This window comes from Pseudophryne corroboree, chromosome 3, assembly GCF_028390025.1.
Source record: "Pseudophryne corroboree isolate aPseCor3 chromosome 3, aPseCor3.hap2, whole genome shotgun sequence".
Lineage (NCBI taxonomy): Eukaryota > Metazoa > Chordata > Amphibia > Anura > Myobatrachidae > Pseudophryne > Pseudophryne corroboree.
The window spans coordinates 342820687-342835731 of NC_086446.1; the positions used below are offsets into that span (position 1 = coordinate 342820687).

Below are 15045 nucleotides of genomic sequence, written 5' to 3' on the forward strand. Positions count from 1 at the left end.
AACCCAGACGTAAGTCCTTATACACACCAGCCTGCAGGAAACGTAGGAAACTCCGCAGGCGGATATGTGCGTTCCTTGCACCAAGAGACATATCTTCTCCAGATATGATGATAGTGTTTTGACGTCATAGGTTTCCTGGCCTGAACCATGGTAGCAATAACCTTTTTGTAAAGGCCCTTGTGAGCTAGGATGTTCCGCTCAACCTCCATGACATCAAATGAAGCCGCCATAAGTCCGGGTAGACGAACGGACCTTGTTGAAGATCTCTTCTCAGTGGCAGAGGCCAAGGGTCTTCGACGGACATGTCCAGAAGATCCGCGTACCTTGCCCTCCGAGGCCAATACGGGCAATCAGAATTGCCTGGACTCCTTGATTCCTGGTTTGCTTGAGCACCCTTGGGAGCAATGGAATCGTAGGAAACAGGTAGACCAGCCGGTAAGGCCAAGGCGACGTCAGTGCATCCACTGCCCTCGCCTGAGGGTTCGTGAGCAATACCAACAAAGCTTCTTTTTGAGTCGAGAAGCCATCATGTCAATTTGTGGGTAGCCCAACCAGTCGATGATCTGCTGAAACACCTGATGGTGAAACCCCCACTCTCCCGGGTGGAGATCGTGACGACTCAGGAAGTCCGCTTTCCAATTGTCTACTCCCGGAATGAAGATTTGCGGACAGTGCTCTTGCATTTCTTTCTGCCCAGAGGAGTATCTTTGACACCTCTCGCATGCAGGCCTTGCTTTTTGTTTCTCCTTGTCGATTGATGTACGCTACTGCCGTGGCGTTGTCTGACTGTACTTGGATCGCGTGATCCCTGAGCAGAGGAGAGGCCTGAATCAGAGCATTGTAGATCACCCAAAGTTCCAGAATGTTGCCACCTGGGTGACAGTTTCCCATCCCCTCTGACTCACATCCGTTGTTAGGAGGATCCAATCCTGAATCCCGAAACTTCGGCCTTCCAGTAGGTTGGAGGATTGCAGCCACCACAGAAGGGAAATCCTGGCCTGAGGTGACGGTATTTGAGTAGTCTGGAGAACCATGTGGACCAACTCTTGAAGTGTGTGCGCTTTGTCTTCTGGGAGGAACACTTTCTGGTCCACAGTATCCAGCAACATTCCCAGGAATAGGAGCCGCTGAGTTGGCTCCAGGTGGGACTTTTGTAAATTGAGGATCCACCCATGGTGTGACAGAAGTTGGATAGTGCGGTCTATATGAAGCAATAAAAGCTCCCTGGATCTTGCTTTTATCAGGAGATCGTCCAGGTAAGGGACAATATTGACCCCCTGGACCCGGAGTTGGAACATCTCCACCATCATCTTCGTGAACACCCTCGGAGCTGTGGACAGGCCGAAGGGTAGCGCCTGGAACTGGTAGTGATCATTCAGCAAGGCAAACCTCAGGTAAGCCTGATGAGTTAGCCAAATCGGGATATGGAGTTAGGCGTCCCTGATACCCAGGAAGACCATGAACTCCTGTTCTTCCAGACCCGCAATCACTGCTCGCAAGGATTCCATCTGGAAACTGGAAACCTTTTAGTAAGGGTTCAAGGATTTCAGATTCAAAATGGGTCTTACCGATCCACCCGGTTTCGGTACCACTAAAAGGTTGGAGTAATAACCCTTTCCCAGTTGTTGCAGTTGTACTGGAACAATGACTCTGGTCCAGTCCCATCTTAGGATGACCTGTTGCAGCGTAACACGCGTATCCTCCAAAGATGTTAAGCTTGATTTGAAAAATCGATGGGGAGGAGCACCATCGAACTCCAGCTTGTAGCCCTGAGAAATGAGGTCCTATACCCAGGTTTCCTGGCACGAACTTTCCTAGATGCGGGTGAAGTGACGGTCCCACCATGAGATCCCCTCGGGGTGGGCGGGCACCGTCATGCTGAGACCTTAGTGGAAGCTGAACTGGTGCTTTGTTCCTGGGAACCTGCAGCTGCTGGCTTTTTTGCCTTACCTCTTGTGCCTTGTGCAGCGTTTGAGGCGCCTCTGGTTCAGGATCGAAACATAGCGGTCCAAAAGGACTGAGTAGCAGATCCCGGGTAGGAGCGCCTAGCCGGTGGGGCCCTCGAGGGGCGAAACGTAGAATTACCTGCAGTAGCTTTGGAAATCGACGAAACCAACTCAACCCGAATAGCCACTCCCCTGACAAAGGAAGAGACACCACACTACGCTTGAAATCTGCGTCCGCTATCCACGCAGCCATAAGTCTCTGCGCACCAACACTGCCGTGGCAGTAGTACTCACATTAATAGAGCCTATCTCTTTAATAGAGTCGCACAGGATGCGTGCAGTATCCTGAATGTATTTGATCAGAGTAACCATACTCACCAGAGCCATATCCCCAGCAAGGCTCTCTTGAACTGGTCCACCCAGGTGTGAATGACGTGTCAACCAGCAACCCGCAGTTGCGGAATAGACTTCAGTGTAGCCTTCTAGTTTTCTATCCCCAGGGTCCTTCAAAGCCGAGGAGCCAGGGACTGGTAACACCACCTCTTTAGACAGGCGTGAGACAGAGATGTCAACAACCGGGGGATCTTCCCAGTTTTTCATGCCTTCAGGAGAAAATGGGAAAGAGTTAAGAAGCTTCTGGCCACCTGGAGTTTTTTATCAGGATTTTTCCAGGTCAACTTTAAACATATAATCTAATTCTTTAGAATCTGAGAAAGTGACGCTAACCTTTTTCTGTGAGGAGAAAAATGACTACTTTACTGCATTGTCTTCTACTGGGAGTTTTAACACATCCCTGATAGCAATTATGAGGGGCTCAAGCCCTTGTGCAGGAGATGAATCCTCAATAATAGGGTCCAGCTCCTCCCCCTCCTTCTGTCCCTCTTCATCAGTTACTGAGAGTAAGCAGGCAGCCCACGTGTATGTGGCCCTGAGCTAGGGAGAAGAGTCTGTCCTCTGCCCCTTGCAGCCAGTTCTGCTACAGCCTGCTGCAGTAGCTGTGTCTCATGGCAATTTGCAGAGGGCTGAGAGAACATGTCTGCCATCCAGGGAGTTTAACCAGGATGGCTGCTGCACCTTTCCCCCTCCTTCCCCCAGACTCCTCACAAGCCTGTGAGGACTTGCTACATTGTTCATGAGAAGGGGAAGGGGAGAGAGAATCTGCATGTGCATAAGTGGTATTTACCATATTCACAGGAGACAAACTCTCACACACAACACACAGACACTGTACAAGCAAGCCTGCCCTTGATTGGTATGTGAGTGGGAGACCCAGAGAATGACCAGCACACCAAGCCTAGCAGACTCAGGGAGACTGCAGGCTGTAACTTGATACTGTGACTCAATGGAACATCGATGTTTTGTCCTTACGAGGACTCTGTGTACAAGTACAATAGCTGCTCTATCCCTTTCTGACACCCCTATATGTATCTGGAGCGTTGGAGGAGCTGTGTGCCTGCTGCTGCTGTGCTGGAAGCAGAGGAAGGCGCCAAAAAGCCGCTGGTCCCACTCTGAGGTAGCTCCGCCGCCTGCAATGGTGCCGGAGCTATACACTTATTTATACTGGCAAATGTCTCCTTTCGGTGTAAAACATAATTTCTCTATCGTCCTAAGTGGATGCTGGGGTTCCTGAAAGGACCATGGGGAATAGCGGCTCCGCAGGAGACAGGGCACAAAAAAGTAAAGCTTTACTAGGTCAGGTGGTGTGCACTGGCTCCTCCCCCCATGACCCTCCTCCAGACTCCAGTTAGATTTTGTGCCCGAACGAGAAGGGTGCAATCTAGGTGGCTCTCCTAAAGAGCTGCTTAGAGAAAGTTTAGTTTAGGTTTTTTTCTTTACAGTGAGTCCTGCTGGCAACAGGATCACTGCAACGTGGGACTTAGGGGGAAAGTAGTAAACTCACCTGCATGCAGAGTGGATTTGCTGCTTGGCTACTGGACACCATTAGCTCCAGAGGGATCGAACACAGGCCCAGCCGTGGAGTCCGGTCCCGGAGCCGCGCCGCCGACCCCCTTGCAGATGCTGAAGCGTGAAGAGGTCCGGAAACCGGCGGCTGAAGACTCCTCAGTCTTCATAAGGTAGCGCACAGCACTGCAGCTGTGCGCCATTTTCCTCTCAGCACACTTCACTGGGCAGTCACTGAGGGTGCAGAGCGCTGGGGGGGGGCGCTCTGAGAGGCAAATATAAACCTTATACAAGGCTAAAAATACCTCACATATAGCCCATAGGGGCTATATGGAGATATTTAACCCCTGCCTGACTGGAAAAATAGCGGGAGAAGAACCCGCCGAAAAAGGGGCGGGGCCTATCTCCTCAGCACACGGCGCCATTTTCTGTCACAGCTCCGCTGGTCAGAACGGCTCCCAGGTCTCTCCCCTGCACTGCACTACAGAAACAGGGTAAAACAGAGAGGGGGGGCACATTAATGGCTATATATATATATATTAAAGCAGCTATAAGGGAGCACTTAATATAAGGATATCCCTTGTATATATAGCGCTTTGTGGTGTGTGCTGGCAGACTCTCCCTCTGTCTCCCCAAAAGGGCTAGTGGGTCCTGTCTTCATTAGAGCATTCCCTGTGAGTTTGCGGTGTGTGTCGGTACGTGGTGTCGACATGTATGAGGACGATATTGGTGTGGAGGCGGAGCAATTGCCAAATATGCAGATGTCACCCCCCAGGGGGTCGACACCAGAATGGATGCCTTTATTTGTGGAATTACGTGATGGTTTATCTTCCCTTAAACAGTCAGTTGAGGACATGAGGCGGCCGGACAATCAATTAATGCCTGTCCAGGCGCCTCAAACACCGTCAGGGGCTGTAAAACGCCCTTTGCCTCAGTCGGTCGACACAGACCCAGACACGGGCACTGATTCCAGTGACGACGGTAGAAATTCAAACGTATTTTCCAGTAGGGCCACACGTTATATGATTTTGGCAATGAAGGAGACGTTACATTTAGCTGATACTACAGATACCGTAAAACAGGGTATTATGTATGGTGTGAAAAAACTACAAACAGTTTTTCCTGAATCAGAAGAATTAAATGACGTGTGTGATGAAGCGTGGGTTGCTCCTGATAAAAAGTTGATAATTTCAAAAAAGTTATTGGCATTATACCCTTTCCCGCCAGAGGTTAGGGCGCGCTGGGAAACACCCCCTAAGGTGGACAAGGCGCTCACACGCTTATCCAAACAAGTGGCGTTACCCTCTCCTGAGACGGCCGCACTTAAGGATCCATCAGATAGAAAGATGGAAGTTATTCAAAAGAATATATACACACATGCAGGTGTTATACTACGACCAGCTATAGCAACTGCCTGGATGTGCAGTGCTGGAGTAGTTTGGTCAGAATCCCTGATTGAAAATATTGATACCCTAGATAGGGACAATGTTTTACTGTCGTTAGAACAAATAAAGGATGCATTTATCTATATGCGTGATGCACAGAGGGATATTTGCACACTGGCATCTCGGGTGAGTGCTATGTCCATTTCAGCCAGAAGAGCCTTATGGACACGACAGTGGACAGGCGATGCGGATTCAAAACGTCACATGGAGGTTTTGCCGTATAAAGGGGAGGAGTTATTTGGAGTTGGTCTATCAGACTTGGTGGCCACGGCTACTGCCGGGAAATCCACTTTTTTACCTCAAGTCACTCCCCAACAGAGAAAGGCACCGACCTTTCAACCGCAGCCTTTTCGCTCCTACAAAAATAAGAGAGCAAAGGGCTTGTCGTACCTGCCACGAGGCAGAGGAAGAGGGAAGAGACACCAACAGGCAGCTCCTTCCCAGGAACAGAAGCCCTCCCCGGCTCCTGCAAAAACCTCAGCATGACGCTGGGGCCTCTCAAGCGGACTCGGGGACAGTGGGGGGCCGTCTCAAAAATTACAGCGCGCAGTGGGCTCACTCGCAGGTAGACCCCTGGATCCTGCAGATAATATCTCAGGGGTACAGGTTGGAATTAGAGACGGATCCTCCTCATCGTTTCCTGAAGTCTGCCTTACCAACCGTCTCTTCCGAAAGGGAGAGGGTGTTGGAAGCCATTCACAAGCTGTACGCTCAGCAGGTGATAGTCAAAGTACCCCTATTACAACAAGGAAAGGGGTATTATTCCACTCTATTTGTGGTACCGAAGCCGGATGGCTCGGTAAGGCCTATTCTAAATCTGAAGTCCTTGAACCTCTACATAAAAAAGTTCAAGTTCAAGATGGAGTCACTCAGAGCAGTGATAGCGAACCTGGAAGAAGGGGACTTTATGGTATCCTTGGACATCAAGGATGCGTATCTACACGTTCCGATTTACCCCGCACACCAGGGGTACCTCAGGTTCATTGTTCAAAACTGTCACTATCAGTTTCAGACGCTGCCGTTCGGATTGTCCACGGCGCCTCGGGTCTTTACCAAGGTAATGGCCGAGATGATGATTCTTCTTCGAAGAAAAGGCGTATTAGTTATCCCATACTTGGACGATCTCCTAATAAGGGCAAGGTCCAGAGAACAGCTGGAGACAGCTTTAGCACTATCTCAAGAGGTGCTAAGACAACACGGGTGGATTCTGAATATTCCAAAATCCCATTTAATCCCGACAACTCGTCTGCTGTTCCTAGGAATGATTCTGGACACGGTTCAGAAAAAGGTTTTCCTTCCAGAGGAAAAAGCCAAGGAGTTATCCGATCTGGTCAGGAACCTCCTAAAACCAGGAAAAGTGTCAGTACATCAATGCACAAGAGTCCTGGGAAAAATGGTGGCTTCTTACGAAGCAATTCCATTCGGCAGATTCCATGCAAGAATATTCCAAAGGGATCTGTTGGACAAATGGTCAGGGTCGCATCTGCAGATGCACCTGCGAATAACCCTGTCACCAAAGACAAGGGTGTCACTTCTGTGGTGGTTGCAGAAGGCTCACCTATTAGAAGGCCGCAGATTCGGCATTCAGGATTGGATCCTGGTGACCACGGACGCCAGCCTGAGAGGCTGGGGAGCAGTCACACAAGGAAGAAACTTCCAGGGAGTATGGACGAGTCTGGAAAAGTCTCTTCACATAAACATTCTGGAACTAAGAGCAATCTACAATGCTCTAAGCCAGGCGGAACTTCTCCTGCAAGGAAAGCCGGTGTTGATTCAGTCGGACAACATCACGGCGGTCGCCCATGTAAACAGGCAGGGCGGCACAAGAAGCAGGAGTGCAATGGCAGAAGCTGCCAAGATTCTTCGCTGGGCGGAGAATCACGTGATAGCACTGTCAGCAGTGTTCATCCCGGGCGTGGACAACTGGGAAGCAGACTTCCTCAGCAGACACGATCTTCATCCGGGAGAGTGGGGTCTACATCCAGAAGTCTTCAACATGTTAATAGACCGTTGGGAAAGACCAATTGTAGACATGATGGCGTCTCGCCTCAACAAGAAACTGGACAAATATTGCGCCAGGTCAAGAGATCCACAGGCAATAGCTGTGGACGCACTGGTAACTCCTTGGGTGTACCAGTCAGTGTATGTGTTTCCTCCTCTGCCGCTCATACCAAAGGTATTGAAGATCATACGGCAAAGAAGAGTAAGAACAATACTAGTGGTTCCGGATTGGCCGAGAAGGACTTGGTATCCGGAACTTCAAGAGATGCTCACGGACGAACCGTGGCCTCTACCTCTGAGAAGGGACCTGCTACAGCAGGGTCCCTGTCTTTTTCAAGACTTACCGCGGCTGCGTTTGACGGCATGGCGGTTGAACGCCAGATCCTAAAAGGGAAAGGCATTCCAGAAGAAGTCATTCCTACCTTGATTAAGGCACGGAAGGAAGTCACCGTGAAACATTATCACCGCATTTGGCGAAAATATGTAGCGTGGTGCGAGGATCGGAGGGTTCCGACGGAGGAATTCCAACTGGGTCGTTTCCTACATTTCCTGCAATCAGGATTATCTATGGGTCTCAAATTGGGATCCATTAAGGTTCAAATTTCGGCCCTGTCAATATTCTTCCAAAAAGAATTGGCCTCTGTCCCTGAGGTCCAGACTTTTGTCAAGGGAGTACTGCATATACAGCCTCCTGTGGTGCCTCCGGTGGCACCGTGGGATCTAAATGTAGTTTTAGACTTCCTCAAATCCCATTGGTTTGAACCATTGAAAAAGGTGGATTTGAAATATCTCACATTGAAAGTGACTATGTTACTAGCCCTGGCCTCTGCCAGGAGAGTATCTGAATTGGCGGCTTTATCTTATAAAAGTCCTTATCTAATCTTCCATTCGGATAGGGCAGAACTGCGGACTCGTCCGCATTTTCTCCCTAAAGTGGTATCAGCATTTCATCTGAACCAACCTATTGTGGTGCCTGCGGCCACTAGCGACTTGGAGGACTCCAAGTTGTTGGACGTTGTCAGAGCCTTAAAAATATACATTGCAAGGACGGCTGGAGTCAGAAAATCTGACTCGCTGTTTATATTGTATGCACCCAACAAGTTGGGCGCACCTGCTTCTAAGCAGTCGATTGCTCGTTGGATTTGTAACACAATTCAACTTGCACATTCTGTGGCAGGCCTGCCACAGCCTAAAACTGTAAAAGCCCACTCCACAAGGAAGGTGGGCTCATCTTGGGCGGCTGCCCGAGGGGTCTCGGCATTACAACTCTGCCGAGCAGCTACGTGGTCGGGGGAGAACACGTTTGTAAAATTTTACAAATTTGATACCCTGGCAAAGGAGGACCTGGAGTTCTCTCATTCGGTGCTGCAGAGTCATCCGCACTCTCCCGCCCGTTTGGGAGCTTTGGTATAATCCCCATGGTCCTTTCAGGAACCCCAGCATCCACTTAGGACGATAGAGAAAATAAGAATTTACTTACCGATAATTCTATTTCTCGGAGTCCGTAGTGGATGCTGGGCGCCCATCCCAAGTGCGGATTATCTGCAATACTTGTACATAGTTATTGTTAACTAATTCGGGTTATTGTTAAGGAGCCATCTTTAAGAGGCCCTTTCTGTTGTCATACTGTTAACTGGGTTTAGATCACAAGTTGTACGGTGTGATTGGTGTGGCTGGTATGAGTCTTACCCGGGATTCAAAATGCCTCCCTTATTGTGTATGCTCGTCCGGGCACAGTACCTAACTGGAGTCTGGAGGAGGGTCATGGGGGGAGGAGCCAGTGCACACCACCTGACCTAGTAAAGCTTTACTTTTTTGTGCCCTGTCTCCTGCGGAGCCGCTATTCCCCATGGTCCTTTCAGGAACCCCAGCATCCACTACGGACTCCGAGAAATAGAATTATCGGTAAGTAAATTCTTATTATAAATACCTGTTTTCACAACCGCTTGCCAGTGTACACAGGGGGCTCTAGCGGGTCCCCCCAGGACGGTCCCGTATGCCGCCCCTGCGTTTTTGCCGTACCAAGAACTGGGGGGGGGGCCCCCGGTTTATACTCGCCACTGTCGTCACCTTCAGGCACTGTTAGGGGTGTGCAGCGTGCTGCGATTGTGACCGCTAAGGCGCAGTGCCCCGCTTTACAACAACCTTTCAGGACGGTGGTCCTGCAGCGGCGAAGCGGCTCTGACACCTCGCAAGGCCGGTGACCTTGCCCCCCCCTGCCACACGATGGTAAGCAACTGGGTTTTACTTTGACAGTTACATAATTTAATTTATTTTCTACTTGGTTTAGGAATGAATAAATAGTTTAGGGTATAATTTAGTTATTGGTCAATAGATTTATTTTATTTTTGTAATATAGAGGACATGGCTTCCTTAGCAGATTATGTACTATTTTGGCACCTAGAATGAAGAATCATGTTTGAATTTATGGGAGGAGATATGCCAAGCTAATAGATGCATAAAATAATGACCAGTTGCCTTTTTTTTTCCCCCCTCCTCTTTCATCTCCCTCTCCCCTCCACTCCCCTCTCACCCCTTGCTCTGTCCTATTGCCACAGCACATTACTTGTCCTCTGGCTTAGGCCATTCTCATCTCCCACACTTATTTTTTGTTGCGATCTGTCTGAGATGGATATTACTATGTTTCTTCTGAGTTCATCTTCTCATCTACATGATAGACGGTTAACCTAGCTAGTTGTCGATGTGTTTGTAACTGGTTCTTTATTTCTGATACTTAGTGTAACACAATGTTTTTTTCACGAGTTCCATCTCTTTGTCGTTTGTACCATTCTCATTTATTCAATAAAATTTATGATTAAAAAAAAAATGACCAGTTGCTTCTAAGATATATAAAAATTAATCTGAATGCTGCTCTGATAGTGGTGGGGAAGCTGATGCCAGAGGGGTATAACTATCCCAATTTTTATTGATTATTGTGTTTTTTAATGATATATTCCGTTTTTTTATGGATTATTAACTTGATAAATGTATCTGTCTGTGCTACCAGCATTTTTTTTTGTGTTCCTAATAGATGTATGTTTATGGAATATTATCCATTTTTTCCCCAGACAAATACAACGAGTTTATTGAGGCAAATCGTTTGGACGATTCTAGGGAGAGGATGAAAAGGCTTCGCAAACTGGTAGGATACATTTTTATTTTTTTAACCATATTTTATTGGGGAACTGAATACGTAATTACAAATTCAATTTAACATAGTAGGAGCAACAAAACAGTCTGAGAAAACACATTGTAGCAATCAGTATATCAAACATTTGAGGAAACACGGGGAGCACATATCGGGGTGTTCAATGGGCAGAGAACATACATCCAAAAGTAAATGAAACAGTATTTGGAGAAGCATTCATAAGAAGACATAGCATTGTTAAGATGGAGGCTGACCATACTTAAGCACCTCGGGATTGTACCATGTGGTCAAAGACTTTGCCGCCCGCAGTGTATTTAGAAGGGAAGAGGTTAAAGACTTAACGTGGGGCAACCAGATGTCAAAAACTTTTCTGCCTGTTTTTCCTTATTAAGGGACATCTCTACCCAGGCCATATGGAATAAGTAGGAAACTCAGGGCAAAAATAGTGAAAACGCCAATGTGTCAGAGGAAATCCACAGAGACAATATGGTTTTCCTCACTGCGATTTTAGCTAACAACAATCATTGTCCAACCCGTGGTCCGGTGTGTACTGGGGTTGTATATATGTCACAAAAGGGCCTACTCCGGAGTAGGGGTAAAGGTAATACTATAGGTGTATTTTATGTACATACATACAGTTAACCAAAATGTATTGACCTCGGGGCAGCTCCACATACAGTGTGTGTGTGTGTGTGTGTGTGTGTGTGTGTGTGTGTGTGTGTGTACGTACGTAGATCTGCATCCGGTGCTGTACACATAAAGCATCGTGAATCTGGGGAGGTGCCCACCAGCAGCCGTAATTTCGGGGTACAATATGCTCTATGCAGCAGTTTGTACTACACCTCCTCATAGGAGGAGGATACTAATGTTTTATTGAGGCGAGCGAATACAGTAAGGAGCGAGTTAAGTGAAACATTCGGTAAATCTGTGGTTCATTTCGCCATAACCTGGTAGGATACATTTTACTATAGTTCCACACCTAATCTTATGTAATTCCTTCTCTCCATCTTTATAACACACTTAATATTAGGTACTGTTCTGTTCTATTCATTATGTGTTATATCACTACCACAGCAATGTCGAATAATTGAGGGGTTGGTATTTGCTGAACAGGAAGAAATACTAGAGAGAAATTTTGCAACCAGATGCCATGCTTTTGAATTGGTTGTGTGAAAATCTTGAAATATGCACTACGGTTCTTCTTCTTCTTATTATCCTTTATTTCTATCACGCCAAAAGGGATCCGCAGCGCCCAATTAGTACATAAATGAAAAAACAAGTACGGGGTAAATAACACTGACATAAGTATCAGAGTGGCAGAAAACCGCGGGATAAGGTGTCGTCAAGGATGGGTTAAGTAAGAGAAAGATAAGCACATGAGGGTCCAGGGCCCTGCTCATGAGAGCTTACATTCTGAAGGTTGTCCATGAGGTTGGATAATGTAAAATTAAGGGGGGTATTTATCAAAGTCTGGATAGAGCTGTAAAGCACTAACCAATCGGCTTCTAACTCTCATTGAAAAGTCACAGCTATGAGCTGATTGGTTAATGTTTTTTCTCTGACGTCCTAGTGGATGCTGGGGACTCCGTAAGGACCATGGGGAATAGACGGCTCCGCAGGAGACTGGGCACATCTAAAGAAAGATTTAGGTCTATCTGGTGTGCACTGGCTCCTCCCCCTATGACCCTCCTCCAAGCCTCAGTTAGATTTCTGTGCCCGGCTGAGCTGGATGCACACTAGGGGCTCTCCTGAGCTCCTAGGAAGAAAGTGTTTGTTAGGTTTTTTATTTTCAGTGAGACCTGCTGGCAACAGGCTCACTGCATCGAGGGACTAAGGGGAGAAGAAGCGAACCTACCTAAGTGGTGGTAGCTTGGGCTTCTTAGGCTACTGGACACCATTAGCTCCAGAGGGATCGAACACAGGACCCGACCTCGTCGTCCGTTCCCGGAGCCGCGCCGCCGTCCCCCTTACAGAGCCAGAAGCAAGAAGGTGGTCCGGAAAATCGTCGGCTGAAGACTTCGGTCTTCTCCAAGGTAGCGCACAGCACTGCAGCTGTGCGCCATTGCTCCTCATGCACACCACACACTTCGGTCACTGATGGGTGCAGGGCGCTGGGGGGGGGGGCGCCCTGAGCAGCAATACTGACACCTTGGCTGGCAAGCTGGCACCATATATAGCCCCAGAGGCTATATAGGTGCTTTTTAACCCCTGCCAGAATCCATAAAAATGCGGGAGAAAGTCCGCGAAAAAGGGGCGGAGCTATCTCCTTCAGCACACTGGCGCCATTTTTCCCTCACAGCTCCGTTGGAGGGAAGCTCCCTGGCTATCCCCTGCAGTCAATACTACAGAAAGGGTTAAAAAGAGAGGGGGGGGGCACAATTTAGGCACAATATATATAGGCAGCTATAAGGGAAAACACTCTTATATGTGATATCCCTGTGATATATAGCGCCCTGGTGTGTGCTGGCATACTCTCCCTCTGTCTCCCCAAAGGGCTTTGTGGGGTCCTGTCCTCTGTCAGAGCATTCCCTGTGTGTGTGTGCTGTGTGTCGGTACGGCTGTGTCGACATGTATGAGGAGGATAATGATGTGGAGGCGGAGCGAATGCCTGTAAATGAGATGTCACCCCCTGCGGGATCGACATCGGTGTGGTTGGACTTATGGAAGGATTACGTGAAAATGTCAACTCCTTACACAAAAGGTCGACGACACAGAACAGCCGGCTACTCAGCTTGTGCCTGTTCCAGCGTCTCAAATGTCATGGGGGGCTCTAACGCCCGCTACCTCAGATGACAGAAACAGATGTCGACACGGATACCGACTCCAGTGTCGACGACGATGAGACTAGTGTACCCTCCAAATAGGTCCACCCGTTACATGATTGAGGCAATGAAAAATGTATTACACATTTATGATAATACCCCAGGTACCACATAAAAGGGTATTATGTTTGGTGAGAGAAAACTACCAGTAGTTTTTCCTGCATCTGAGAAAATAAAATGAGGTGTGTGAGGAAGCGTGGTCTTCCCCCGGTAAGAAATTGATAATTTCTAAACGGTAATTGGCAGCGTACCCTTTCCCGCCAGAGGATAGGTCACGTTGGGAAACACCCCATAGGGTAGATACAGCGCTTACACGCTTATCAGAAAAGGTGGCACTACCGTCTCCGGATACGGCCGCCCTGAAGGAACCTGCTGATAAAAAGCAGGGGGTTACCCTAAAAGATATAGTCACACACTCGGGCATTATATTGCGACCAGCCATTGCTTCGGCATGGATGTGCAGTGCTCCCGCTGCGTGGTCAGATTCCCTGTCGGAAAATTACTATGGATAGGGACAATATTTTGCTGACAATAGAGCATATAAAAGACGTGGTCTTATACATGCGTGATGCACAGAGGGATATTTGCCGGCTGGCATCAAAAATAAGCGCTAGGTCCATTGCCGCCAGACGGGGGTTATGGACTCGGCAATGGTCAGGCGATGCCGACTCGAATCGGCACATGGAAGTTTTGCCCTATAAGGGGGTAAAACTGTTTGGTGATGGTCTTTCAGACCTCGTTTCCACAGCTACTGCTGGGAAATCGACTTTTTTGCCACAAGGCTACCCCACAACAAAAGAAAGCACCGTATCATCAAGTACAGTCCTTTCGGCCCCAGAAAAGCAAGAGGGCTAGAGGCTCATCCTTTCTGCCGAGAGGCAAAGGTAGAGGAAAAAGCTGCAGCACACAGCTAGTTCCCAAGAGCAGAAGTCCTCCCTGCGTCCGGTAAGTCCACAGCATGACGCTGGGGCTGCTCAGGCGGACCCGGGTACGGTGGGGGCCTGTCTCAGAAATTTCAGCGCCCAGTGTGCTCTCTCACATGGATCCCTGGGTCCTTCAAGTAGTATCTCAGGGGTACAGGCTGGAGTTCGAGACGTTCTTCCCCCCGCCGTTTCCTAAAATCTGCCTTACCGGCACCTCCCTCTGCCAGGGAGGCGGTGTTGGTGGCTATTCAACACTATAATCACAACAAGTGATTGTCAAGGTGCCCCTCCTTCAGCAAGGAAGGGGTTACTATTCCACTATGGTTGTGGTACCGAAACAGAACGGTTCGGTGAGACCCATCTTAAAATTAAAATACTTGAACTTTTATATCAGAAGATTCAAGTTCAAGATGGAATCGCTCAGGGCGGTTATTACGAACCTGGACGAGGGGGATTACAGGGTCTCCCTGGACATCAAGGATGCGTACCTGCATGTCCCCATTTACCCTCCTCACCAGGAGTACCTCAGATGTGTGGTACAGGACTGTCACTATCCGTTCCAGACGCTGCCGTTGGAGTTGTCCACGGCACCGAAGGTCTTTACCAAGGTAATGGCCGAAATGATGATACTCCTTCGCAAGAAGGAAGTTTTTATTATCCCGTATTTGGACGATCTCCTGATAAAGGCGAGGTCCAAAGAACAGTTGGTAGTGGGGGTAGCACTCTCTCGGGAAGTGCTACAACAGCACGACTGGATTATCAATATTCCAAAGTCACAGCTGGTCCCGACGACACGTCTTCTGTTCCTGGGAATGATTCTGGACACAGACCAGAAAAGAGTGTTTCTTCCAGTGGAAG

At 48.4% G+C, this 15045-nt stretch overlaps 2 protein-coding genes across 4 annotated transcripts in view; one reads left to right on the forward strand and one right to left on the reverse strand.

The window, feature by feature from the left end:
- Positions 1 to 15045, forward strand: part of ARHGAP23 (Rho GTPase activating protein 23) — a 197467-nt gene that overhangs the window by 141880 nt on the left and 40542 nt on the right. For all 3 annotated transcript variants that reach the window (XM_063959691.1, XM_063959689.1, XM_063959690.1), the window contains exon 18: positions 10363 to 10436. In XM_063959691.1, coding sequence (XP_063815761.1) covers positions 10363 to 10436 — 74 coding nt within the window. The remainder of the gene's footprint in view (positions 1 to 10362; positions 10437 to 15045) is intronic.
- The window catches only part of SRCIN1 (SRC kinase signaling inhibitor 1), a 900548-nt gene that overhangs the window by 21976 nt on the left and 863527 nt on the right, over positions 1 to 15045 (reverse strand). The window lies entirely within an intron of this gene.